The sequence below is a fragment of the Meleagris gallopavo genome, chromosome 1, assembly GCF_905368555.1.
Source record: "Meleagris gallopavo chromosome 1, MGAL_WU_HG_1.1, whole genome shotgun sequence".
NCBI lineage: Eukaryota > Metazoa > Chordata > Aves > Galliformes > Phasianidae > Meleagris > Meleagris gallopavo.
The window spans coordinates 110297716-110324487 of record NC_139404.1 but is presented as its reverse complement, the minus strand read 5'-3'; the positions used below and the strand labels follow the sequence as shown (position 1 = coordinate 110324487).

The following is a 26772-nucleotide window of genomic DNA, read 5'->3' as shown; positions in this document are numbered from 1 at the left end:
CCATATATGTAGAAATTAGGTGCCTTATATGGTATAAGTAGAAAGGTTGAAGAAGCTCACAGCAATAAAAAAAAATCTTGTCATTCCTGTCCTACCTGTTTACTCTGTTTGCTTTGATATCAGACCTAGGAGGTTTGGTCTTGATAACAGAACTAAAACTCAAAAAATTTTAGTTTTTATGTGGGTTTTTTGGTTGTTTTTGTTTTATCTTAACCGAGTTGCTAATCTAGATTTTCAATTGTTTTGCCGTACATTTTAAAATTCAACTTTGGCATATGCATGCTTTTGAGAATATTAGAGGAAAGTTAGAATAGTAAGTAGCATAATAATGGTCCTACCATACTTTTTGCTGTGTCTGACTTGCTTGGAACTAGGACAGTTCCCTGTCAAGATTGTGCACGTGTTCACTAAATTGGTAGATTTGTCATGTATCTGTAATCTTATTCTTACCCCAGTAGGTGAGTGATGCCTAAAGTTAGATACTTTTCTAGTGTACCTATACTTGCCAGTTGTGTTTTAAATATAGTGACATACAAAATGCCTGTTCCTTCTGTGACATAGCTAGACCAAGACCAAGATGACTTCACTTCTGTGATGATAAAGGTTATACTTAGGCAGTGTCAAGAATAAAAAGCTGGCTATGGTCAGGAAATTTGGAATTACCCCAGTTTGTTTTCTGTCTCTTCTTTCTCTGGAGAAACAAAAGTTGGACTGCAAAAGTGTGGTCCAAAACAAGATAGTGATGCACTGTTGCTAACACTGATTTATCAGCTGGAGTTGCATTTTAAATTGGCTTTCTTTGCATGTAGCAGGAATTTTAAGGAGACTGTAGACTTTTTTTAAGAGATCGCACCTGTTCAGGAACTAAAAAATTCACCCTTCTGTGTGTGTAGGCTGTTGAAGCAGTGCACTGAGATTTTCTGCTTATGATTTACAAGAGAGGAGATGTATGTACTGCCAGCTGTTAAGTCATATTAAAAAAATAAAACGCACACAAAAACATGTCAGTGCAATGCAATGAAGTAATATGAGTAGAATGAGATTTTTGGCTACTCTTAACATCACTGTTCTTCTCAAAAGCATCAGACATAGCCGAAAGTTCTGAAACAAAGTCTTTTTCTTTTTTTCCTCTTAAAGCTATGAAAAACAGTGGGAATCTACGCATACTCTTCTGAAAAGAGTTTCTGCTTTGCTATTTAATTGTTCCTCTTGCCCTCTGGATGAATTTCTTTGTGTTGACATACAAAAGGATTATTGGCTAAGGATAAAACTGGGAAAATAAGGGAAAGCTGTTAGAAATAGTTGCTCTTTAACCATTATTTTCATAGTTAAATCCTAGATTCTATTTTTACCTGCGATTTGAAATTATGCAGTGGCTAACACAGTCCTTTTCTGTTTGTTTTTTAATGTACTTTCCAGTGTTCGATGTATGTGGTAAGGTGCTCATTTGCTGTAGCAGACCCTGCTTTTCTAGTTCAAAACTAGACTGACGCTGTTTCAATAAGTAATACAAATAATGATATAAGTATATACACTTAGATGTACTTGAAAATGTATTGTTACTTCAGTAAGATCTGAAATGGCCACCCATCTGTGAGCGTTCTTCCTAACCTGGGCACGTTTTCAGGAGAGAAATGACAGGAGAAATTGAAAAGTAACCGGCTGTTTGAACTACGTAATTTTTTTCTATTGCAGTCTGTAATTCATTATATCTCACTACTTCATTTATTGTATTTGTTTTGATTAAGCACCTTTTTCTAGTGGTTGGAGCTCTCAAGTGGCTTTTTATTCCTCATGTTGTCAGTGGCCATTGGCATTGGCTTTCTGGAGGGACTTTGGGGTAATTCCTTTCCTTGTGACCTTATCTTTAAAAGAAAATGGCTGCATTCTCTTGAAATAGTTTCAGGAACTGAAATTAAAAGGAACTTAACAGAATTGAAAGTATTCATAAAAACACAATTTTGTCATTACCATATTCAAGGGTAGTGAACATATTAGACAGAGTAGTACAAATCCTGCCTACACTGTGACTTGCATTATTCCTGACAGATGTTTGTTTGTGGAAAATTATCTTTTTGTGTCTTGGCATCAGTGGATTATTATTCATTAAGCAAGCCATAAGACTATTAAAGTGATAGTCTGGAATAACTTATTGAAAAATAGCACTGAACAAGAATGATGTTTATCTTCGCATAATTCTGGAACACTTGTTAACTGTTTTGGATGAAATTTGCTCCAGAAATAAATGTCATGGTTATTTGGATGCTAGAAATTTATAAGGGGAAAAAAAATGTTCTCAGTTCTGTTGTTTTTTAATGGCTGAAATATTCTCTGCTCTTTCTTCTAAAATTTCCTCAGTAGCTCTGTATTGCTTTGTTCTTTGTAATGTTTATGTTCAGTTTTTAACATGCTGCTAAAACTTTGCTGTGCCAAGCATAGAAATAAGATACAAGGCAACTTTACAACTCAGAGCTTGTTCAAACTGAATTAAGATGTCACCGCACAGATTAAACCTTCAATTTCAATCCCAAATCTTTGTTTCTGATGGATCACAAAGGCTTGTAGAGAGGCAGGTCCTTAAAAGTACGTTAAAAAAATAAAAATAAAGTTTTATCTGGATGAACATCTGCATTTCTGTGGGACCGCCCTTGAGTTCGTTACTGAAACTATATTCTGCATTTTCTTAGAGTACTCTCGTGTTCCGAAACTTAGCCAGTTTTGTTGGGCTAGAACCAATTGGGCAAAATGATCAGCAGATTCAGTGTGATTCTCTGGTGTAAAAGGACTCAAGTGTTCCTGCTGATTAAGAGTTCTTGAAATTCTGCAAGAATCTGGGTGTGATATGGATCCACTGCATCTGTGAACAAGTGTTTTTTCCTCAGAGCTCACTAGCTCCAGGTCACTGTTCTGCAAGGTCTAACTGTATCCTTGTCAAGCCACTGAAAGGTTTGTGTGCTGCATTGCCTGAGGCTCCAGGTCTAGAGGGAGCTTCAGGTTACTATGGCAATGCACGGAGCCAGCTTTGGTCTGAGGTTCCAGCTACAGAGTTGTTAAATTCAGAGTCCTGGAGAGGAGCTGGGTGACTGTGTGTGGGGTTTTGATGCTCCAGCTTTTTCTCCTCCAGTCCCTCTAATTACAGTTTCCATATACTGTATGTTGCACACCACCTTATTTCATACTCGCTTTTTTCTCGCTGCATAGTCTATTTCCACCACCTTTCTCTAAATATTTAGCTTGGTGCTACATGCGTGCACTTCTTAGCCATTTTCTTCCTTATCCTTCTCTGCCCCCGGAATTTGGAGAAGGGGCAAAAAAGGCTGCTTGTGGTCTTACCCCAGAGTTACAGATAATACGGAATCTGATTCAAGCAGTAGATGCCTAGTTACTAATGGTTCTTTTCTTGATATCTTTGAATTGCTGAATGCTTCCTCTTCCACTCTACTCTGTCTTCTAGGACTCCTGTTACCCTGATACTCCTGGCCTTGTAGATATCCAGCTTTGGTTCCTTCCATGAGTACCATATGTTATTTCAAGAGCATGGAGCACTGTAAGAGGAGGTAGAAGGTGACTGTGTATCTAGGAGTCATACAAGATCTGAGATTCTCTATCTTCCCTTGTTCTCCAAGTTCATTGAAGCACAGAAAGGACAATACATTTTTGAAACATAATCTATTTTAGTGTTCTTTGAACCTGATTTGAAAAGTCTTGCTGATTGAAGCTGGCCCACCACTGTGGGAGGAGATAGTGCTTGAAAGATTTAGGGAGAGATGTTAGTGCTGTACTGGTACTCAAGGGAATATTAAAATGACTGGAGGGCATGCTTTAAATTTGTGTTCAAGAATTAAGTTCATTGTTGGATTTGAATGGAACATTTCCTCTAGGTCACACTGAATGAGTTGGATGGCTTCTCTTGTCCTCTTCTTTGTGTAGGGTGAATTTGTAGTATTTACACCCTTGAGTTTGTCAAGTTCTTTGTTTACTGCAAATGCCAAAGTTTTAGGCAGCATCCATCTCTTGCGTTCTCTTTTTGTCATTTTGTTGTTGTGGTTTATGGCCTTTTATTGTTGCTCTTAATACTTCATAGTGCAGGGATATCAGCCATCCAAACTACAAGCTGCATAGGAAGTGGAATTTTTGATACTTGGCTACACAGTGTGTGTCATGTACCTCTGGTAGTGATAAAAGAGAGTGCTGGCATAGGTCTCAACATGGCTCTCCAAAGATTCTTGCTTTACTCAAGCTGCTTGAGATCTGCACCCACCATAGACGTATAGGCTGACAAACACTGTTACAAGAGTTTGGAAAGTCTTTGTGGGATGTAATAACATGCAGGACAGAAGTTCTTCTCAAAAACATCTGTTGTACAGTTATTTGTGACTATGAAGAACTTCTGATTTGATAAGCCAAATCAGTCCTTTGAAACTAGTAGAACTTTATTGTCAGGAAGTATCATTAAGAATTTAAGGGTGGAGGAGGAGAAAAAGAAGACAGCAATTCTTGTGAATGTGGGTGCTGTGGGTTTATTGAACGCTAAAATTACCTGATTGAACATTAAACTGGCTCTGTAGAGAAATTGTGTGCACGTCACAGTTTTCTTTATTGTGCCCAGAGGCTTTTCTTGATTGCAGTGTGTATTCATGCATATTGGAGATATTTTCCTGTTGACTGTTAGTCCTATTTTGGTTTTTGTAATTAAACCTTTAAAAGGGAGATACAATTTTATACTGGGTTCTAAATAACTTTTAAATAACCAAAAGAAAAGTATGGAGGACTTGTACTTAATTTTAAATTTCGTGCATGTTGGATTGAAAAGGTTTATGGCAGTGTTGGCATCTAGTTATATTAGATTCTGGCAGCAGAACTACAGGAAACTACTTTAAGTGACAGTGGCAGAAGAAAGGATTCATGTTTAATTCTGCAAATCAGTTGCATCTGGGAAGTTGAACAGATCTTACCCTTTCTCCTCTTTGCTCACTGAATTTTACTGATACATCAAGAACACAGAAGTCACACCTGGAGTACTGGGCCCCTCAGTACAAGAAAGACCTAAACATACTGGAAAGACCTTAGTGGATGGCTACCAAGATGATAAAGGGATTGAGCACCTCTCCTGCGAGGAGAGACTGAGAGAGTTTGGACTTTTTAGGCTGAAGGGAAGAAGGCTTGGAGAAATCTTTTCAATGTGTATTTGTAGCTGAAGGGAAGGTACAAAGAAGCTTGAGCCAGCTGCTTTTCCATAGTGCCTGGACAAGAGGCACCACTGACTGTGGAACACAGAACGCTCCATCTGAACACCGGGCTGCACTTCTGTGCAGATGACAGAGCACTGGCACAGGGTGCCCAGAAAAGCTATGGGGTCTCCTCACTGGAGGTCTTCAAAAGCTTCCTGAACATGATCCTGGACACCGTTCTCTGGGTGTCCCTGCTGGAGCAGGGGTTGGGCCCTGTGACCTCCAGAACTTCCTACCAACCCCAGCCATGCTGTGATTCTGTGAAATGCATGTATTATGGAGGTGTAAAAAGTAAAGACTGTTCTTACTTTTGCTATTATAACTCTGGTGCTACAAGCACAACAAAAACTACTGTTTTTAAAATAACTGAAAAACTAACTGGAGGAGTGCAGTTGTTGAAGCGTCTTTACTAGAATATTAATTTATCATATATTTTGTATGTTTAAGCTTGTGTAAGTTTAGCTTCATACAAGGCGTCCCTTTTAAAAATAATTCTGAAACTTTGATCACCAAACCTTTGTCTAAATCACTACTTTCGGCATTTGTAAGTGCATGCGACAGCTAATGAAATTACGTATGTCGTAATTGTTTGTTTCTTTTTTATTTTAAAATAGGCCTTGATGTCAAAAGCGAAGCGTGCCAGCGATTTTTTCGAGATGGGTTGACAATATCTTTCACAAAAATCCTTACTGATGAGGCAGTGAGTGGCTGGAAGTTTGAAATCCATGTGAGTCAATTTTTTTTGTTTGTTTGTTGGTTGGTTTTGAAAAGCAAGTGATTTTAAAACAAGAATGGAGGCTGCACTTGTGACGTTGAGGCGACAGCAGAGACTGAATGTCATTTTCAGAAATGAGCACTACAAAGAAATGAGAGAGTTCTCACATGTGGCTTTTGGGAGGAAAAATGGTCTTTCCATCACCGTATTTTCTTATTGCCTCTGGTGTTTTTGGAAGGAAATAAAACACAAGGGATGATGCTGGCAGAAACTGGACTTTGTTCAGTAGAGCAACTCCTGTTCAATGCACTGTCTTTAGATGGATGTCTAATACCTACTTATTTTTGTGTCCACATTAGGATGAGAAGAGAAGGCTTGCTTCTTTTAGTAAAAGCTTTTAGCTGCCTACTAAATTCTGGATGTTTGTGGCAGCTATTTTAATATTCAAAGCTATCTCTTGGACAGCTGGTCATGTGCTCTATGAGAAACTGCAAAGATCTTGATAAGCAAGTTAAAATCTGTGAGATAAATGGTTGAAAGAAGGAAAAGTTGCTGGTTTGTTGGTGATTCCTAAGTGTCTTAAATAACCAAAAATATTTTAGTCTTTTTTCTAAATTAATTTTTATCTGGATGCAGATTAAGTTTGTTCAAAGACTTTATTGGAAGAGGTACAAAGTTTTAAGTACAGTGTTGCAAAACTCTTAGGCAACTCTGAACCATTTGCAACTAGCTTACAGAGTTTGTAGGCTGTACTGGGATAGTCACTCGCCATATTGGTGTGTTGTTTTTTCTTAATAGAGATGTATTATTAACAACACTCATCGACTAGTAGAACTCTGTGTGGCCAAGCTGTCCCAAGATTGGTTTCCCCTTCTTGAACTTCTTGCCATGGCCTTAAATCCTCACTGCAAATTCCATCTATATAATGGTACACGTCCCTCTGAAACAGTTCCTGCAGGAGTCCAGCTTGCTGAAGATGAACTTTATGCACGTCCTCCTGACCCACGCTCACCAAAGGTATGACAGCTTTTTCAGAACTGTTAAACTGAATATATTTATTTACCTAGTGTTACCTACCTATCCAGTAGCCATAGAGAAGTGTTTCTGGGGGAGGCATGGTGGGAAGTACGTTTTTGGGGATTTTTTTTTGTGTATCACCAAAAAACCTTTGCTGGTTTTGACCCCTAATCAGTCATTATTTAATGTACACTTGCCCTTGTAACTTTCAGTTGTTGGTCCACCATTGAACTGTATTGTGTTTTCGTGATAAACTGGCATAACTTTTGCAGTGCCATTCCTTCTGTGTTGTTAGGCTTGTTTCTATTTGCTGGGTGATGGATGTAACTTCTCATTCCCTGTGATATTTTTTTTTAGATGCCATATTTTAAGAAGGGAGTTATGTAATAATAACGTAGGATTCTTTTTTTTAATAGATCCCAAGTATAGTTTTGTTGTGTTTTTTGTTGTTTTGTTTGTTTTGCTCAACTGATGATTCAGATTAGTAATCTGTTTCAGGCCCTGGGTCTGGATTTTTCAGAATTGTGTTCTAAGTGGCATTGGTACAAACTCAGGAGCTAACTGAATTATATTTTGTTGCTTTCTTTCTTTCTTTCTTTCTTTCTTTTTTTTTTTTTTTTAAGTACTGCTAGCTATTTGATATGTGAGAACAGAAGATAACTCTGTGTCCATGGTCTTTGGTCTTCCTTGCATTGCTGGTCTTATTTATAAGAATGTTATTTTGTGTATTTGCTGTGTTTTTATGCAGCATTATGACATCTAGGATGGGAAAAGAATACCAAAATTGACATATTTTCTGTAGAAATTTAGCAGCCAGACCTGAAATACAGACATGTTTATTCTTGGATATTTGATAAGTTACCTTGAGTAACTAATATACAGCATTTGTACTTTTCTGTGATAATGGAAAAGATAGTATTCCTAAGTATTTCCTTCAAACTGAATATTTAAATTGTATTACTAGTTCCTTGTCAATTCTGTTACCTTCTAACAACTTAGTGTGGAAAGACATTTTTTAAAGTAACTTGATTCCAATAGACACTTGAAAGTAATCCTACGTAGTTATTTATAAATGTCAGATAATCATTGGTTATTATATTACAGGGTTGGCTAGTAGATCTTATCAACAAGTTTGGCACATTAAATGGATTTCAGATCTTGCATGATCGCTTCATGAGTGGATCAGCATTGAATGTTCAGATAATTGCAGCTCTCATCAAGTAAGTTTTTAAAGAATGTTTTACATATTTGGGAAAGTTAAACTATGTTAAATAAAAATATGAAGTTAACAAAACACTAATTTTTATGCTGAAGCACTCCCCTTGCCACGTCTTTTTTTAAATAGATCCCTTTAATTTCATGTTAGTAAGTAGACTGGAATTTCTAGAATTAATTGCTCCTTACTGTTTTAATATTACACAACTATTAATTGTGGCACTTTGATTGCTTTTTTTCTTTTAGGCCATTTGGACAATGTTACGAATTTCTAACATTGCATACAGTGAAGAAATACTTCCTTCCAATTATAGAAATGGTTCCACAATTTTTAGAAAATCTAACAGATGATGAACTGAAAAAAGAAGCAAAGAATGAAGCCAAAAATGATGCTCTATCAATGATAATCAAATCTCTAAAGAACTTAGCTTCAAGAGTTCCAGGACAAGAAGAAACTGTAAAAAACTTAGAAATATTTAGGTTAAAAATGATTCTTAGGTAAGATGGTACTCCTAATATGATATGCTACTGTTGATATTTGTTTCACACTAACTACATTTAATTTCTGTTACAGGTTGTTACAAATTTCTTCTTTCAATGGTAAAATGAATGCACTAAATGAAGTTAACAAAGTAATATCCAGTGTATCGTATTATACTCACCGGCATGGTAATCCTGAAGAGGAAGAATGGCTTACAGCTGAAAGAATGGCAGTAAGTGCTTTTCACCATAAACTATTGAAGATATTTTCTTCCTCCTTATTGCTTTAACTGTAGAATGGGTCCTGCACACTGCTAATTTTGCTATGTAATATTCTAAACATCGTGGTAATAAGTCAATTAAATAGTAACCTTTCTGTTAAAAATTGCTGCATTTGTTCCGAAACTTGTGTTAAATATTTTCTGTGCTACAAAAATCTTGCATTAAAAAGAGATCCTTGAATAGCATGGTTTCTATATAGTGTTTAAAACAGAAAATGAAAAGACTGAATCACACCAATTTCGTCTTTTGAAACTTTAGTGATGCCAGACCTAAAAATGGATGTTCATTTAAATAAGAATCTAGTCCTGTTGTGCATCAAATAATTTTTTCTAGTCAGAATTCTGAGTAATCATTCTGCATTTCATTTTTCAGAAGTTGAAATGTGTAAAAAATAAAATTTTGATCCATATTCTTTGGTAAAGGAAACTAGACATCTCGTTTTATGATTGTTTAATATTCAAATACTTTAGATATCCTTCTGTGCTTGTGTGTGTATGTGGCTAACTAATAAAATGAGCATGTGTAAAGTTAAGAATTGAGCTCTTCTCTTAAACTTTGTAGAACTTGAAGTTATTTTTGCACCATTGGTCAACGTCGTAGCTAGTTACTGGCCTATAATCTGCAGAAGAACTGCTGGAAGAAAGAAATTATTGCAAAATTTGACCTTTTCAATAAATAGGAGGAAATGCTTTTTTCACACATTCCTTGTAGTTAGTCATCTCAGACAAGGCCTCTGTTTTTAAGTAAAAACATCTAGATTTCAGTATTTTATGAGACTAGATTGAATGCTTTCCTTCTGTAGTCAAGGATACTGTATTTGATACAACACTTGTTTTCTTTTCTGACATTCAGAATGCTGCTTTGCTTCAGTTGGTGTATGAAGCTATTTTCAGGCAATTATACCACTGGGAAAAATGCATCTACTTAAATATTGCTTGAATATTTACCTCTAATTCAATTATTTATTAACACTGATTCTTTTTTTAAGAGGAAATTAGATATAAACACCTTCTTGTACTGCATCTTCATAGCTTTTCCCAATTGGAATATCGTGTATAAAAACATTAATATGTAACAGATTGAACTTTTTCTTTTTAGCCTAAATATTATTAATAGCACTTGAGTAATTTGAGATGACACTACTTTCTTTTTATAATCAGGAATGGATCCAGCAGAATAATATTTTATCAATTGTGTTGAGAGACAGTCTTCATCAACCTCAATATGTAGAGAAGTTAGAGAAGATTCTTCGTTTTGTCATCAAAGAAAAAGCCCTCACTTTGCAGGATCTTGACAACATTTGGGCTGCACAGGTAAAGTATTAAGCTGTTAGTCTGCTACGGAGCAGGAGGAAATTTGTTCTGTGGCATGAACTGAGATGACTTGTGCTGCTTATGGTTGGTATTAGACAAAACTTAAGAAAAATCTGCAATCAAGTAGTGTTTGTTTTTGGGATTTTCTGTCTCAGATTCTATCTTCTCAAATGTGTTTGGTAAAGGAGATCAACTGCACATGTATGTAAAGTCTTCAAAGAGCTGCTGTGTCCTCTAGAAATCAGCTTTTATGGCTCAGGTCCACAAGTGCTGGTTACTTCTTAAGAGCTACCTTTTAGAAGCACAGGATCAGGCAGTCCCACATGCCATAAGTCAAGTAAGTGGGACAGAAGACCATCTTGGCAAACGGGGCTCTACTTGGAATTCAAGCAGTTAAAGAAAATGTATGATCTCTCTAGTCAAGGTCAGGCCGCACAGGAAGATTACAGAGCTGCAGTTTATATTTAAAGGAAGAAAACACAAAGGCCAAAGCTCAACCAGAGTTAAGTCTGGCTGGTGATGTTCTAGATAGCAAGAAAAGCTTTTTAAAGTGTGTTAATAGCATGAGGAGGTTTGAGGAAAATGATGGTTCGTTACTTAACAATGCTGGTCTCCTGCATTTCTGCAGCCCCACTTAGAGTGTTTTTTGCAATTCTGAGCTCAACGATTAAAAAAAAATAAGATAAAAACTGTGTCCAGAGGAGGGCAACAAAGCTGATAAAACAGCTGGAAGGCACGTGTTATGAGGAGAAGCTAAGGGCACTGGATTTGTAAAGGCTGAGAGCTAACTTCACTATTCTCTCCTACTTTTCTGAGCCGAGCAAGTGGGGAGAGAGGTACTCATCTTTCCCTCATGTTATCTAGTGACAAGATGCCTGAGAGTGACTCAAGGCTGCATCAGACTGGATGTTAGGAGCAATTTCTTTTCCATGGAGGTGGTAAAACACTGGAACAGGCTTGCTGGAGTTGTAGCTAATGCCCTGTGCCTCTCATTGAGGCATTTGGATAATGCCCTAAATGATATGTTTTAATGGTGTCCTTTTTGTTTTTGGTTTTTTTTTTTTTTGTTATTAAGTATTTAGAAACCCTCAAGCTTGAGCAAAGTCTAAGTTAAAGAAAAAAATATATGTATATATATAATATATGTATAATGTATATAATGTATATATATAATATGATATATGTATAATACATATAATGTGTGTGTGTGTGTATATATATATAGATAGATAGATAGATGAGGATTTAATATTTTAAAATAAATCAAGAATGTGTGTTATTCTGTAAATTTCACCGCAGTTGTATAGTTTTTTTTCCTGTGACGGGAACTATTTAATAAGGCTTATAGTAACAATTGTTCTAGATCTTGTTTAACAGCAAGTTCTTTGATCTGTGTTCTAATGATTGGGTTGTTCTGTTTGTTTTGTTTCGTTTTCAAAACTTGTAAACTTTGGAGTATTTACTTGTTTACTTAAATGATCATTGAGGCTGGACTTCCTAGTTGTGTGTACTGCATGAACTTAGTTTACATAAAGGGCAGTTAAAAGGACAAAATGATAATTAAATGTTGAGTAGTCAGAAAGTAAAGGGTAGTTTTAGGGTAGAAATAAGCATCAGTGAATTTATTTATGAACAAGGATATATTCATAGTAAAGCTCTTACCATAATTGCGTAAGACCTAATATCAATTCTGCTGTAGGAGGGCTACATCCTAGTTTGAAGACAGAGGGCTAATACAGGAATTGAGTGATAGTGTATCCCTTCTTTCCTTGTCTTCACACTCTTCTGAAACTCTTTGACTTAAATGAATTTACCCAGGTGTCCCTGTTTTCAGACGTATTGTTTTCAGGTTACTTTTAAACTACTTGGTACTCCAGGTAGCATAGTAAAGAGTTGACTTTGGATTTCTGGTGTCTCAGGCTGGAGAGCTGGGCTGAAGCCAATGGGATGAGGTTCAACAAGGCCAAATGCCGGGTCGTGCACTTTGGTCACAACAACCCCAGGCAGCACTACAGGTTTGGGGTAGAGTGGCTGGAAGACTGCATTGAAGAAATGGACCTCGGGGTATTGATTGATGCTCATCTGAACATGAGCCAGCAGTGTGCCAGGGTGGCCAAGAAGGCCAATGGCATCCTGGCTTGCATCAGAAACAGTGTTGCCAGCAGGAACAGGGAAGTGATTGTCCCCCTGTACTCAGCCCTGGTGAGACCACACCTCCAATACTGTGTCCCGTTCTGGGCCCCTCGCTGCGAGAAAGACATTGAGGTCCTGGAGCGTGTCCAGAGAAGGGCAACAGAACTGGTTGGAGTCTGGAGCACAGGTCTTGTGAGGAAAGGCTGAAGGAGCTGGGATTGTTCAGTCTGGAGGAGAGGAGGCTCAGGGCTCATTGCTCTCTATAACTTCCTGAAGGGAGGTTGTAGTGAGCTGGGGGTTGGCCTCTTGTCTTGTGTAACCGATGATGGGACTAGAGGGAATGGCTTCAAGCTGCGCCAGGGGAGATTTAGGCTGGACGTTAGGAAATACCACTTTTCTGAAAGAGTGGTCAGACACTGGAATGGGCTGCTCAGGGTGGTGGTGGAGTCGCTGATCCTGGAGGTGTTCAAGGAATGTTTGGATTTTGTGTTGAGGGACATGGTTTAGTGAGTACTACTGGTGATAGGTGGATGGTTGGACTAGGTGATCCTGTGGGTCTTTTCCAACCAACCTTAGTGATTCTGTGATTCTATAGTAACTGCACAGGCAAGGAGATCTTTTTTTTTTTTCTTTTCTTCCCCCCCTAGTTATCCCCAAATGTCATTCAGGAAATTAAAAAATGTAACTTAGAGTAGTGTGTGGATCACTTGAATTAAGGTCTGTGACCATAGTATTTGCTTTTTCTTGTGGTCTTTAAAAGTTTCCAGACTATCTTGGCAAAAGAAAAAAACTTAGGAAAGTAATTATACTACTAGTAGGCTTGTATTAGCTTTATTAGAGCCTCACCCGCTATAGGAAAAAGTAACTGAAATTTGGAAAAAAATTTTCCAAGCAGTTAAATATTATTGCTTAGAGCCCCTGAAATTTGGGATGTATGGATAAGCTAGTTTAAGCCATGTTTATGCTGTTCCAGAAGAGTGCGAGCATGTTTTGCAACCCTTGAAAGATAGGGGAAGTCCACTCCAGCAGTTGCAAAATAAGTTCAGGAATAAATCTTTCATGCCCTCAAACACTTGGCTTGCTCTGCTCATTCCTTTTTTGCTTTCTGTTAGATAGTTGCCACGGTGCACTTGCAGGCTTGTCTAGCTTTTTTTTTTTTTTTCCATTGAAATTTGGATTCAGTAGGCTTTATTCAGGTAGATGTTTTCACCGTGGCTTTGCCCATGGAATTAAATCAGATAAGAGAGTAAGAATAAGTCTGCTAATATGGAACAATTTTTTTTCCATCATCATTACTGTACATGTTTATAAGTTCTTATTAAATAAGTGGTTCTCAGAGCAGGTGGAGCATGAAAGTCAGTAGTGAGGAGTTGATTTATTTGGTAGCTTTATATAACAGGCAGGCTATTTTAACTCTGAGTCAGTGCAGTACTGATGTGGCTTTGCTTTCAGATTGGAGCCATTATGTTTTTGCCTAGGTTTAGAGGTTGAGTATGTACAAATATACAGTTAATGATACAGAAGTGCTCTGAGAATCTCAGCATACAATGAGAATTAAAAAAAAAAATAAGTTCATGAGATGTAATAAAAGCATGCTACTTTTGGCTTTAGAAGGCAGCATAAGTTTTACTGATGTTTTCCGTTGTCTTACAAAATCAGCACTCAAAAATCTAAGTATATTTGATTTGAGGAATAATGTTGATGTATCTAAAGGCAAGCATGAAGTTACAGCCTCTTGAGCTGCAAGAATCCATCCAGGTGGACAAGGAATACAAGTTTCATTACTGATACTCCAAAGTATTTAACTAGAACTTCAGGCTTCCCTGTTTCCATACAGCAAGTTCACAGGGTCATACTCTGCATTCCTTATCTCCTCCTGTGTTATACAGCTCAGTGCTGTGTACTTCTTTCATATGTCAGTCTAGAGATGCTCTTCCAGTTTTGTATGCTGTTCATTTTTCTTTCTATCCACAAAGTAGCCTGATGAAAGAGGAAAAAAAAAAAAAGTAGATGTTTGCAAAATTGAGTGCTGCAACTGGTTTAGTAATTCCCTTTCTCCTAATCTGACACAGAAATAAATGTTACAACTTTTTTTGGTAAATTTAGGGCACACAATTAAGATTTCTAAGACACAGCTTACTAGTTTATTTTCTGCTGTTTTTAAGTGAACCACTGATGCAAGCTTTAAATGACTTTCAAAACTGCTTATACATGCATTTTTAATATTGTGCAGGATTAATTATATCAAAGGGTTGTTTTTTTTTCTATGTACGTTTTTCATTTTTATTCTCCACTTAGAGGATTTTTTTCTACTTTAAGTCAGCTATTGATTCACGTAGTCTGAAGTTGTTGTTCATGAGTGCAGATCTAAAGAACGGAATGCATTTATCCTACTGGGAATTGTAGGAAAGCTCACACAGTGTTCAAAGTCAGCCATTTTTTTTCTTCCTCCTTAAATGTCAAAATGATGGTAAACATCAAACTGATTAAAAGTGCTGCCTAGTATATAACTCAACACCTTGACACTAGTAGTTCAGTTGCTATATTTTATAAGGTTATAAGGTTCTGCTTGATTTCAAAATGCTATCTGCTAACAAGTTGTTAATGAAACTGCTAGCACAAAGGAAATATTTCAAAAATACTAAAAATTGTTTTACAGCTTAAATTCAGTGAAATTCATTAAAGCCGGTTTTGAATACTTAAGAAAAAACTGTGTTAAAATGTTAATTTTAAATTAAAATACACTTACAAACTTTCTTTTACTATTCTGTCATGATTTTAAAATGAATATTGCAGTGATGCTGTATTCCTGTTACAAAGTAAATACGCATTTGCGGTGCATGCACTTGAATACTTACATACAAGATAAATCCAAATACTGTGACTTCCAGTGAAATCAATACCAGTTTGCCCACAACATTGGACATTCTTGCTAGCCACTTCAGATGGCCTTCTTATAAGAACAGTAGAGGATATCTTAGTACTTAATACTGATTGTTACAGATGTTGATTGATTTTGTTGTCTTAACAGGCAGGAAAACATGAAGCCATTGTAAAGAATGTACATGACCTCCTTGCAAAATTAGCTTGGGATTTCTCTCCTGAACAGCTTGATCACTTGTTCGATTGTTTTAAGGTAACTATGCATATTTTGCTTATATTCAGGAAATGGATTGCACTTCCAAGAAGTAGCTAAGTCCAGTCTGTTTTGACTACTAGTGAACTAGTTAGTGGTGTACTGTTAAGTTTTACAAGCATATCTGTGATGTTTATTTAAAGATCCTTAAAGTCTCAAAGATGAATACATCTTATCTGTAAATGCTAGAACTGCTTAATTTTGACTTACACATTGCAATTATTTTTAATTAAAGAAATATGAAAGCTGTTTATATAGATGCATCTTTTTATTTTCTGCTTCATATTTACAGTTCAGATTATAACGTGTGAAATTAAAAAGTGTAGTTTTCATATTGAGTAAAATCTTTCTTTAGGCAAGTTGGACAAATGCAAGCAAAAAACAGCGTGAGAAGCTACTCGAGTTAATCCGTCGTCTCGCAGAAGATGACAAGGATGGTGTGATGGCACACAAAGTGCTGAACCTTTTGTGGAATTTGGCTCACAGTGATGACGTACCAGTTGATATCATGGACCAGGCTCTTAGTGCCCATATTAAAATCTTAGATTACAGCTGTTCACAGGTGGGTAATCTGGTATGATTTCGTGAAATCTGTAACAGTTTCATTTTACTCCCTGTGGAAAGTGTGTGGTATTTGATAATTTAACAAAAGTGTTCTTCATTATGAAATGAAAGAATGAATATTCAGGCATTTCATAAAATGTGACAGTGTATTTTAAGTAACACAGTTGGGGCTTTAATTGGAGAGTGAAATAGAGATTTTCCTGTCTTATGTGCAACTACTAAAGCAATTGGCAATATACTATAATAACCATATGTGAATTGCCAAGAACCCAATCAAAGTAAGTAGGAGAAGCTTCTCTCCACTCACCTTCTTAATTAGAGAGGTAGATGTTTTCTATCTTTGCTATTCCCCAAACTCTTTATGCTAACTTGTCTTTTCAATAAATTCTTACATGCCTTAGGCAATACCAGAGAAGGCCTAGCAACAGACACTGAAAACTACTACTCTGTTTTTTGTTTTTGTTTTGTTTTTTTTTTGTTTTTTTTTTACAGCCAGTGACTTGTTTTTTTCTTAGTTAAGAAAAAGCTCCTTATTGTTTCTTGGTATTTTTTAGCAATTTAGTCTGACCAATGAGTAGAAATAAGTGAAAGAATATGAAAAATGCAAATTAATTTAAGACTATTGATCCTATCTGGATATAGTTCTTTTTAAATATAAGTGCTTGAGTGGATATAGCAGGCAGAGATACTGTATCATGTTAGTATCTTCCTAGCATGCAGTCCTGTTTGGTTTATCTTACAAATGTATGATTCAGAACTCATTTGAATGTAGTATTTGCATAGCTGTATATATTTTGTCTTAGAAGCAGGTAAGTAGGGGGTTGATTATGGTTTTTGAAATGCACTTAATTGCAAACACTTGTTCTTTAAGGATCGAGATACACAAAAGATCCAGTGGATAGATCGTTTTATAGAAGAGCTTCGCACAAATGACAAATGGGTCATTCCTGCACTGAAACAGATTAGAGAAATTTGCAGTTTATTTGGTGAAGCACCACAAAACTTGAGGTAAGAATGGAATGCAAGTACAGAACTGTCTCTTTAGCAGTGCATGGTGACAGGACAAGGGGAAACATCCACAAATTGAAGCATAGGAAGTTCCACCTAAATGTGTGTAAGAACTTCTTCACAGTAAGGGTGATGGAGCAGTGGAACAGGCTGCCCAAAGAAGTTGAGGAGTCTCCTTCTCTGGAGATATTCAGGACCTACCTGGATGCCTACTTGTGCAACCTGTTCTAGGGAACCTGCTTTGGCAGGGGGAGTTGGGCTACATGATCTCTAGTCGTCTCTTCCAGCCCCTACAATTCTGTAGTTCTGTGTCCCTTATAAGTTGAAAAGGTAAGAATGATCAATTCTTTGCAGGCTTTTTTTTTTCTTTATGGAGGCAGGGAAAACTTGAGCTAAATCATTTGTATTTGAAGGTGCTCTTGGGTTTATTTTAGTGTATATAGACAGCATTCAAACACATAGTATTCAGTAAGAAAGGTAGCATTTTTTTCTCAAACACGCTTTTATTCATTTTTAGAATGGTAGGTGTGTTGTTTATGGACTTCTGTGCCTAACAATGAAATTAGCACATGACATATAAAGAATAAACATTATTTTGTGTGTAAGTTTAAAAAGAAAAAAAGTATGTTTGGTCTTGGTAATATCTTTAATTTCTATCATCCTTTTAGAATTTGGGTTGAAAATAATTGTCACAAACATGTTTCAGTCTGTCTCAGAATCATTTCACTGAGCTTTCTGCATGCAATGTTCATTCTGTTATCCATGTACTACTCTTCAATTTATTGACTATTAGAAATTCACTCCAAAACAACTAAAGCTGCAGATGGTTTGCATACACAAGTATAAATTACCTTATGCCATTGGTATTGTAGAGATTCTTTTAGGGAACGTTGAAGTGCTGCTAGTAAATTTTGAAGTCGAGCAGAGTGACAAACTGGTTACACAGTTGCATTGGCAACATTTAAATTCCAAAAACACACAGCATTTCTTTGTGGAGTTTAGCTTAAGTAGAATTGCTGTAACATTAGAAAGTAATTATTGCATTGGTGGTAGGATACCTGTTAGTATTAAGAAATAGTCAACTTCGTTACTCAGCAGACTGATTTTTAGTGTGTAAACAATTTAAAAAAATGTCATATTTTTCTGTGTTGGATGAAGGGGGAGAGTCTCCTGTAAACCAGTGTTAGTTTGACCTGGATCTACCCTAGCAATATGAGATTAGTCTCCAAAATTTCTCGTTGAGAAGAATAAACTGAATATTGGTAGGACCTTGTGGAAGAGTTAAGGAGCTTTGTGGCTGCATTAGGGCAACAGTTAATTTGGTCTCAAGTTTTGTGTTTTGTTTTGTTTTTTTTTTTTTCCAACCCAAAAGTAGAATTTGCTGGTTTCAGCCTGTTATTTCTTCTAATATCTGTTTTTAATGTTTGGTCGCATGTATTGGTCTAATAGAAGATCCATCAACTTTGAAAACTGAGTTATGTGCAGTGTTATATTAAGCAAGTTATATGTGCAGACAAATAATCTTATTGTTTTGAAATAAATCCATTTAAATTAAGTATTTGGGACTTTGTCACTCTGTGAATAGTTTTCTAGCAAATAAAGATGCAGTTTAGTTATTGTATGTTCTTATTAGCATTTCCAAAGTATTTTGGCATCCATTTCAAAGTATTTTTTCTTGCCATACATTCTCTTTTTATATCCACTTAAGAGAACAGCAGTGAGAAGATGATAGTTTTGCTGTTAACATCAATTTTTCATGCTCATCAACTTAATAGTAAAGTGGTATGTCACACAGAAGCATCATCAATTAGCCCAACCTTAGATGCTTAAGGAATAATTCTGTAGTTTCATGTGAAGTTTGTTTTAATTGTAGAATGCAAGCTTGAAAAATCTTGTCAGATCAGCTTTTTTTCCTGTGCATAGAGACAATCACGTTGCCTTGGACTCCATCCTAGCAGATGGCTAAACTAGCAGTATATGTGTTCCTCACAAATACTGTGCAACAACTCGTAGCTCATGACTCTAGTTATTATAATTAAACTTTTTGAACTGGTTGCTAAGCAAAGTGAATCCATGTGTCCAAATTTACTATTTGTGCTTGTGATTGAGGGGAGCGGGGAGAAGTGGAAAATACATCTTGGGAGATCTACTTATCTTCTGCTTTCCTTTGGCTGTGTTTAATAAAATTGGTACAAATGCATATTATTTTGAGTACATGAGTATATATGCCAGTAGCTTGATTCAGCAAAATATTCACTCTTGTTTGTGCTTGTTCCTTTGATTTCATCATGTGTATTTCCCAGAGTATCGGAGTTCTTTTTTTAATGTTGCCTTTTGTAAATGCATCTTTCTGTCTAGAGCTGACCTTCCAGGTAGCCACTGAAACAGACATCCAGTTTTCTGCTAGTTTTACTGCTAGTTTATGCTGAGCAAAGAGAGCTGGAATGAAGTATAGCTGGAAGCTTCTCACAGAGAAAACAAAGGATATTCTTTCTGTATATATGAAGTTTTTTATGTTTTCTGCCTTTGTGTTTTCATTTCACTTAAGCTTTTTAACACTATGTCTATTTTAAGTGTTGCCTTTTTCAAAGTATTCTGGAAAACTCTGCATGTTATGCAACTTAATCTTTTGATGATTTCTCTGCTTCGCGTGCCAAATTCTCTTGGTAGCAGATATTAACAGATATCCAGCTATATTGGCTTCTGTCTTTTAAACCCAGGTTTACAGTGCTCTTTGATCTGATGAATCAATTTAGCTGTTGTTGCATCTACAGTGAAATGTGTTTATCAGATGCATAATCAGTAACAGCTGGGACTGGAATCTCTTGCCTTCCCTACTGTTCTCAAAAGATGTTGTGGTAATTGTAGAGTGTTGTAGGTCATGTGGTATGTAGACTTAAGTTTCCAAGGAAGGGTAAGAGTTCCTACCAGTAATCTAGTCAGCTAATTCTGGAGTCTACTTTAAATGCTGAAGGAAAGGAGAACAGTTCTGAAACCTTGTTTAACTTCTTCTTAGTCAGTCTATGGGATTAGCAGAAAAGCAGTACAACAAATAGCTGATTTTTTTCCCTCTCTCTCTCTTGGAAGAGCTGTGCAAATTGGTGTTAGTCATGCAGATGATGCTGAGTGCCCTGATCTGGAGGAGCTGAGGCATTCTAAAGTTATTCTGCAGGGGTGATTAGTCCCATGGTCTAGAATTTGATAGTGTTCATGGCATGTGGTTTTGGACTCTAAAACTGCAGCATATTTAGCTGCCCAGATGCTTTGATATTTTTCATACGTACTGCTGCTGTGCCATCCTTGTTAAGTAACTACTGTTAATAACTGGTAAAACTACTGTTGTTTTCAAAGAGAAAAAAGAATACTGTCAGAGAATTAATACTCTGCATGTTGTAGATACTTTATCAGAACTTGAAACTTGCATTAAAGGCATGGATTTCCTAAATACACTTATGAACTGTTACATCCAAGTCCTTTGTGCTTTTCTGACAACGTTTGTATTTTAATTTCAGTCAAACACAGCGAAGTCCCCATGTGTTTTACCGACATGACTTAATCAACCAACTTCAGCACAATCATGCCCTAGTGACATTAGTTGCGGAAAATCTGTCTGCCTATATGGAAAGCATGAGACAGTACGCTAAAGGTAAGTTTTAAATAAAAATTAACCTCATAAAACAGTGTGTGAGAGCTCCAGCTGAAGATGGAGTTGAAAGCAGATTCTCATCGTGAAGTAACTGTTATTGTTCATTTGTTTATTTTAGAACGTTTGTGAGTTTGATAGCCTTTGGGGTGTTATCAGACTGGTCAAGAAAAACTTAAAATGCAACTGTTCTTATTCATGATCCCAAGTATGGCGGAGTGACTGTTCTTGTTTATATGTGGGCTGATAATCTTGACCTACTTAGGCTAGAGTGGTTATTTTTGTGGAAAGTCCTAATAATAATCTTGGATTTTCTTCCACATCTGTTTTGCATTTTTTTAATATCCTTTAAGAAGTTCTTTAATCACTTCTGTTGTTTGTTTGTTTGTTTTTTTAAACCATGCAGTTCAGTTTCTGTTTAGCTTTCCCTGTATTCATTAGCAGCAATACTTTGGCAGCACATTGTGCAAGTATTTCTATATTTCAGTGTAGACTCAACCCTGCACTAACTATTTTACCCTCTTAACCTTGAAGGAAGCTAGCTTTCTAGCTACTGAAGTAGAGAAATGAGAATGTTGGATATGGACCTTCCCTTTGATACTGTACTGCAGTACTCTATGTATTAAACAAAGCCAATGAAATAGAGAAGAAAATTTCACTCTTTCACTGACTGAAACTGGGGACCATTCTACTATGGAACAGCATACTGCCAGGCTTTTAGTTGCATCTCAAAAGTGACACAGTATGTTCTGTAGGAAGTTAGTGCTGATTGTTCAGAGAAGACAGGGTATGTTTATACTGCAATGTGTATTTGTGTGTGGGTATCTTTTCCTATGCCTATACCCCTTTAGTTCTGCAGTTGATTTAGTTTTGGAGTACTCAATATAAATACCTAAGATAAGTCTTTGAAGAGTTGTTTTAATAGTGGTGCAGTGTGAAGAAGATAGCTTCAGCTTGGTACAGGTGGATGAAAACATTTAAGCTAAATCTGTGTACCACTGCTGTATTTTGCTGTTCAGTGATACATGGAAGAGTTTACCCTAACCAGTTACTTCGTTAATGATAACATTGTTCTAGTTAGTATTAAAATGTTACGAAATGCTTTATTCTCTTCTCAAGCAAGTGTCTTAAGCTTAATCTTGTCTGAGAAGGTGGAATAGAATGTATGTTATTCTGTGTAACTACTGTAAACTGTTAAGCTATGCAAAAGTGATGTAAAAACAGTTCCATTTATAACGACCTTTTGTCTCTTAACTATGTGGATAACTCCATTTTCTTTGACTTTGGCTAGCAGTGAAAATCTAGGGTTCAACCTTAGTGTTATGAAGGAAACGTAATCAACAACTATATTCCAGTGCAATTTTGTGTTTGTCCGAAAATAGCCTACACACATATTCATAAATGAACAGTCATCCATTAATTTTAATTTCTAACTCTGAAATGCAAAGGTCATTTTTGACAACATTTACCTATCAAATGGTCAACGACTTCGGCAGAAAATTTAAGCTAGTATCTTGCAGTCTTTTTTTCTTTGGCCAAAAAGCACATCCCATTTTCCTGCTCCACCCACCTCACTCTTTGCACACATTTGTGACTCTTAATGAAGTAGTAATGTAATTATCTTTGACACAGCAGGAATTAAAAATGTGTGGAGTATAACTGGGATGTACTCACAAAGCAATTAAATTGTGCTTTCTTGAGATGAAGCTGCTGCAGAACTTCTTCCCATTTGCAACAAAGTGCAAAAACAGAGGAACAGTAATTGTTTTTTTTTTTTTTTTTCTCCTGTAAGCTATGAATGCCTCATCCTCAGAGGGAGGTGTTAAAGGCCAGACTGGACTGGGCTTTGGGCAGCCTAATCTAATGAGAGCTGTCCCTGTCTGTGACAGGATGGTTGGAACTGGATTATCTTTAAGGTCCCTTCCTGCTCAAGCTGTTCTGTGATTCTTCTTCTGTTGTCTTTCTACTGAGCTTGCTCCTTCCCCCTACTCTGAAGAGTTGGGGAGAAGTTGACAGTCCTCTGTGAGATAAGGTGACTGTTATTTTATCATCATCCCGAAAAAGGGCATTGTTGTGTTTGGTTTTTTTTTTTTTTTAAGTAACCATATGTTATATCATTAATTTTATATGCCTCTGCTTATTCTGTCTCTTCTTAATGTAGATACTTTCAGTACTTCTTTTGCCCTGGTTAATAATGTCTTGGAGACAAACAGTGCTGTTCAGATGCTGAGTTGATATATAAATGGTAGAAGATCTTAATTCTAAATACTTGAAATTTGTTTGTCATAAACTTTGCAAACACCAGACTTGACATAATTCAATTTATTTCAGTAGGTTAGATTTTCTCCATTTATACTTCTCTTGAGTTTCTTGATTGTCCTTTTCCTGATCACCTTTTTTTCTAGGTCATGTTTCAGTCTGTTGAACTCTAAGCATTGAACAGAAGCCTGAGATGTGAAACTTGCCACCTCGGTTTTTTTCTCAATTTCTTCTGCTCAGTGATGAGTTATATCTTAGCTCACAGTACCATCTTCTTGACTATTTATTAAAGACCTTCTCAAAAGATGAATGAATTGCTGGCCAATTCTTCATCTTCTGTTTTCTAAAAAAAAAAAAATTGAAAACACAAAATCCAACTGTATGAATGAAATGTTATTTATAGAAATTCTGCTATCTGATCATCCATATGTGTTTGTGCCTAAACATACTTAAATTTTTAACCATTTTTTTGATCTGTAGTCTCACTGACTGTTCCTTTGCTCTTCTATGTAGAGAAAATTTGTAAGGAGATTGTGATTGGACTCCGTGTGAGGTGTGTGGTGTAGAAAGCAAATTGACAAGCTGAGAATGGAGGATAGTTGTAGAGACTGAATTGTTTCTTTTTTGTAGTTCAGCATTTTTCAATATTCTTAAGCACTTGCACTTTGGCTTTGGGCAATCTTTAATACTTGAATTCTTCAATCCCTGGCACTTTTAGACTTTTCTGTGAATTCATCTATGTTCATCAGAAAAAAAAAAAAAAAAAACAGACATTCGCTCTCCCCTCTGATAAGAATAGTGTAGCTAGCACTTTAGGTAACTTAAGTTTCTCTGCAACTTCCTTAGTTGTTCTTTAATTTCTTAATTGCCTCAATTGTTTATTTCTTCTAATGGATATTTTTATTTGCTAATTTTATATGCTTTATTTTGGATTTTCTTTCACAGTTTCTGTAATTGGTCATTTATGCTTCATTAGGGTTTTGAAGGTGGACATAATGTTTTCACATTTCTAGTCATTATCATTTAAGTACTGGAAATCTTCTGATTTCCCTTTTATTTCATTTTTAAACTAATGCACCTTTTGTATGTTGTATGTAGTGTTGTATTTATGACAGTTATTTTCTGTTTATTTTGAAACACGATGCACTTCAGGTGTTAGACTTGGTATCTTTTTGTTTTTATATAAAACAAAGAAGTGCTTCCTGTTCTGGAGGATTTAAAAAAAAACAGAAGTCCACTGATATCTAATTTATGACTAGCAACTATTATCTGAACTGGTGAACAAAATGAATATTTTTTTCTGAATTTGAATTGATATAATGTATCTAAGTTCTGCTTCTGAAAGTAATGTCTGTCTGCAGTAGTATTTTAACAGTAAATCTTGGTCAGGGTACTCATCTCTGGAAATAGAACTGGCTCCTTGATGTAGCTGTTCTCTTCAGCTTGTATGAGGAATTAAAGAAGGTGGTTATGTTAACAAGTTGAGAGATACCTAGCCTTTAGCTCTTATCGAGGAAAAAATCAAAACACAAACTTGTTTGTATGAAGCAAACAGCTGTTTGCTAAACATTACTCTGAGATTTGACAAATTGCAGATAAAAAGTTTTATGAATTGTTTTCACATTGTGCAACTTCCGTTTTCATTCTTGTCAGTATCACAGGGATTTATTTTTTCCTCGCAAGCTTTATAGTAAGTAAACATGTCACACAATTACTTCTTTCGTGTGTTCTCATGTATATAGCTACTTAGAAAAGAATTAAAGAGCTGGAGTTGTGGTTATCTCTGGGAAGGAAAGCCCCTAACAGTGTAAAACAAGCTATGGAAAAGATGTTCTATGGTGAAACTAGAGCATCTTTAGGGGAAATTAAAAAAAAAAAAAAAAAAAAAAAAAAAAAACTGGATAATATGAATTGTATGCTTTTACTTTAACTGACTTATTTCCCGAAGAAAATGTGTTTAAGCAAGGTAAAATTTAACATGAATGCAGATTCTTAGTTATTCTGTAATACTTTAATTATACTGAATGAGGAGCGCATGCATCTGCCCTTAAGTATTTGTTGATAATCCTCAGCAATCTTTTCCTGTACCCATTTTCATTTAGAATGCATATTAACTGCTAGCATGTTTCTGAAAATGACTTTCTTACTCCTTCCTGAAAATACATTAGGTTTTGATTATGTTCAGGCCATGAAGTCTTCAAATATGTTCTGTCCTTCAGAGTCTGTGTGTCTTCTTAGCATGTGTTGTCTGATAAAACTTTTTATATTTGCAGAGCATGGTGAATATGATCCACAAACGGTAAGACCAGGAAGCAGATACAGTCATGTGCAAGAAGTACAGGAGAGACTTAATTTCTTACGGTTAGTTTTAACTTGATCATTTTCTTGACTTCTCTAGGAGTATTTCAGATACTTGAAAGAAAGGCATGGTAGCTGTTTCTCTTGTCTTTCAAAACTCAGATGCAGTAATGTACTAAGTGTGGTTTTGTTTTTTTTGTTTTGTTTTGTTTTTTTCCAGAGGACTTCTGTGCTAGTATAAGAATTAAAATTTATTAGCATCTATGTAATTCAAGACTTTAATAGTACTGTAAGATCTCTATGGGGTATTTCTATGTCCAGAACCCTACTGACTTGAGAACAGTGTGTAAATATATGCAGTTACACACATATTAGGATAATGTATCTGAAAATTTTAAATACTCCAAAGATAATGTGTCCATATTTGTTGTACCACACCAAATTTAAGGCCATAGTAATAAACTGACATGTGCTGATACAACGCTGTTAGCCTTAGGAGGAATAGACAAAAAAAATTACTTGAATTACTTTTTAATTGCAGCTGTTTGAATGAAATAAAAAAGCAGAGGATCTCTGCTCGTGACAGAGCTGCAGTCTGTTGATGCTTTGCCGGCGTTCTTGCAACTTGTTTTTACTCTGTTCTTATGTTCACACAAGCACAATTATATGAACTGTCAAGTTGTGCAACGTTCTAAACTTATTTTTAAGGACACTTTAAAAAATATTTTAAAACTTTACAGAGTAATTTTTGTGAATTAAAATGAAGTGCTAAACAACCACTTAAGTTATACAGTAGCATATGCATAGCAAACTTGATTTATCACTCTTAATTGGTTAAAAAAAAAAAATTATATCTTCTTTTAAGTTCACTGTTCATTTTTTAGTTCTTGATTGAAAGGAATTAATAATGTCCCATGACATTTCAAATGTAAAATATGTAGGTAGCAGTTTCTGAAAAGTGATGTCATAATGTAGTCCCTGTTTTCTTTAAAATAAAAAAGATGTTGAATCAAAAAAAAAATGATTCTAAAGAACATTGATTATCCTGTGTTTTTCCTGTAACGCTTTTAGTATTAACCTTCCTAAATCAAAGTTTTTAATGGTTCTTTAAGAATAATTTAGCACAAGGAAAAACTTAAAACTAGTTTTTTCATTTTTGACTTCTGCTCCTAGTTCTGCTCAATGTAATTGATGCATCCTTTTGTGATTTTGCTAATGACTGTAGAAATAATTTAGTTTCTTATGATGTGACCTAACTTTTAAACTGAATTGTTTACCTTACGAGATGCACATTTTTATATAATATGTATAAAACACCTGGTTTTTCTGTAAAATATTTGTCTAATTTTATTTCTTAATTGGAATGTAATGTTTTGATGCCTGCAAACTTTTGCTAAGAAATCATGGGACTAACTATGAAAGGGCTGATGATATAGATAAAGTTTTCAGTATCATATTTTCATGACTGATTGTTGTTG

At 35.8% G+C, this 26772-nt stretch overlaps 1 protein-coding gene across 3 annotated transcripts in view; it reads left to right on the top strand.

The window, feature by feature from the left end:
- The window catches only part of USP9X (ubiquitin specific peptidase 9 X-linked), a 98362-nt gene that overhangs the window by 27745 nt on the left and 43845 nt on the right, over positions 1-26772 (top strand). For all 3 annotated transcript variants that reach the window (XM_085209735.1, XM_085209740.1, XM_085209724.1), the window contains exons 5-15: positions 5846-5958; positions 6745-6963; positions 8068-8183; positions 8425-8676; positions 8753-8891; positions 10101-10253; positions 15418-15522; positions 15878-16084; positions 16958-17094; positions 20607-20740; positions 25270-25357. In XM_085209735.1, coding sequence (XP_085065861.1) covers positions 5846-5958; positions 6745-6963; positions 8068-8183; positions 8425-8676; positions 8753-8891; positions 10101-10253; positions 15418-15522; positions 15878-16084; positions 16958-17094; positions 20607-20740; positions 25270-25357 — 1663 coding nt within the window. The remainder of the gene's footprint in view (positions 1-5845; positions 5959-6744; positions 6964-8067; positions 8184-8424; positions 8677-8752; positions 8892-10100; positions 10254-15417; positions 15523-15877; positions 16085-16957; positions 17095-20606; positions 20741-25269; positions 25358-26772) is intronic.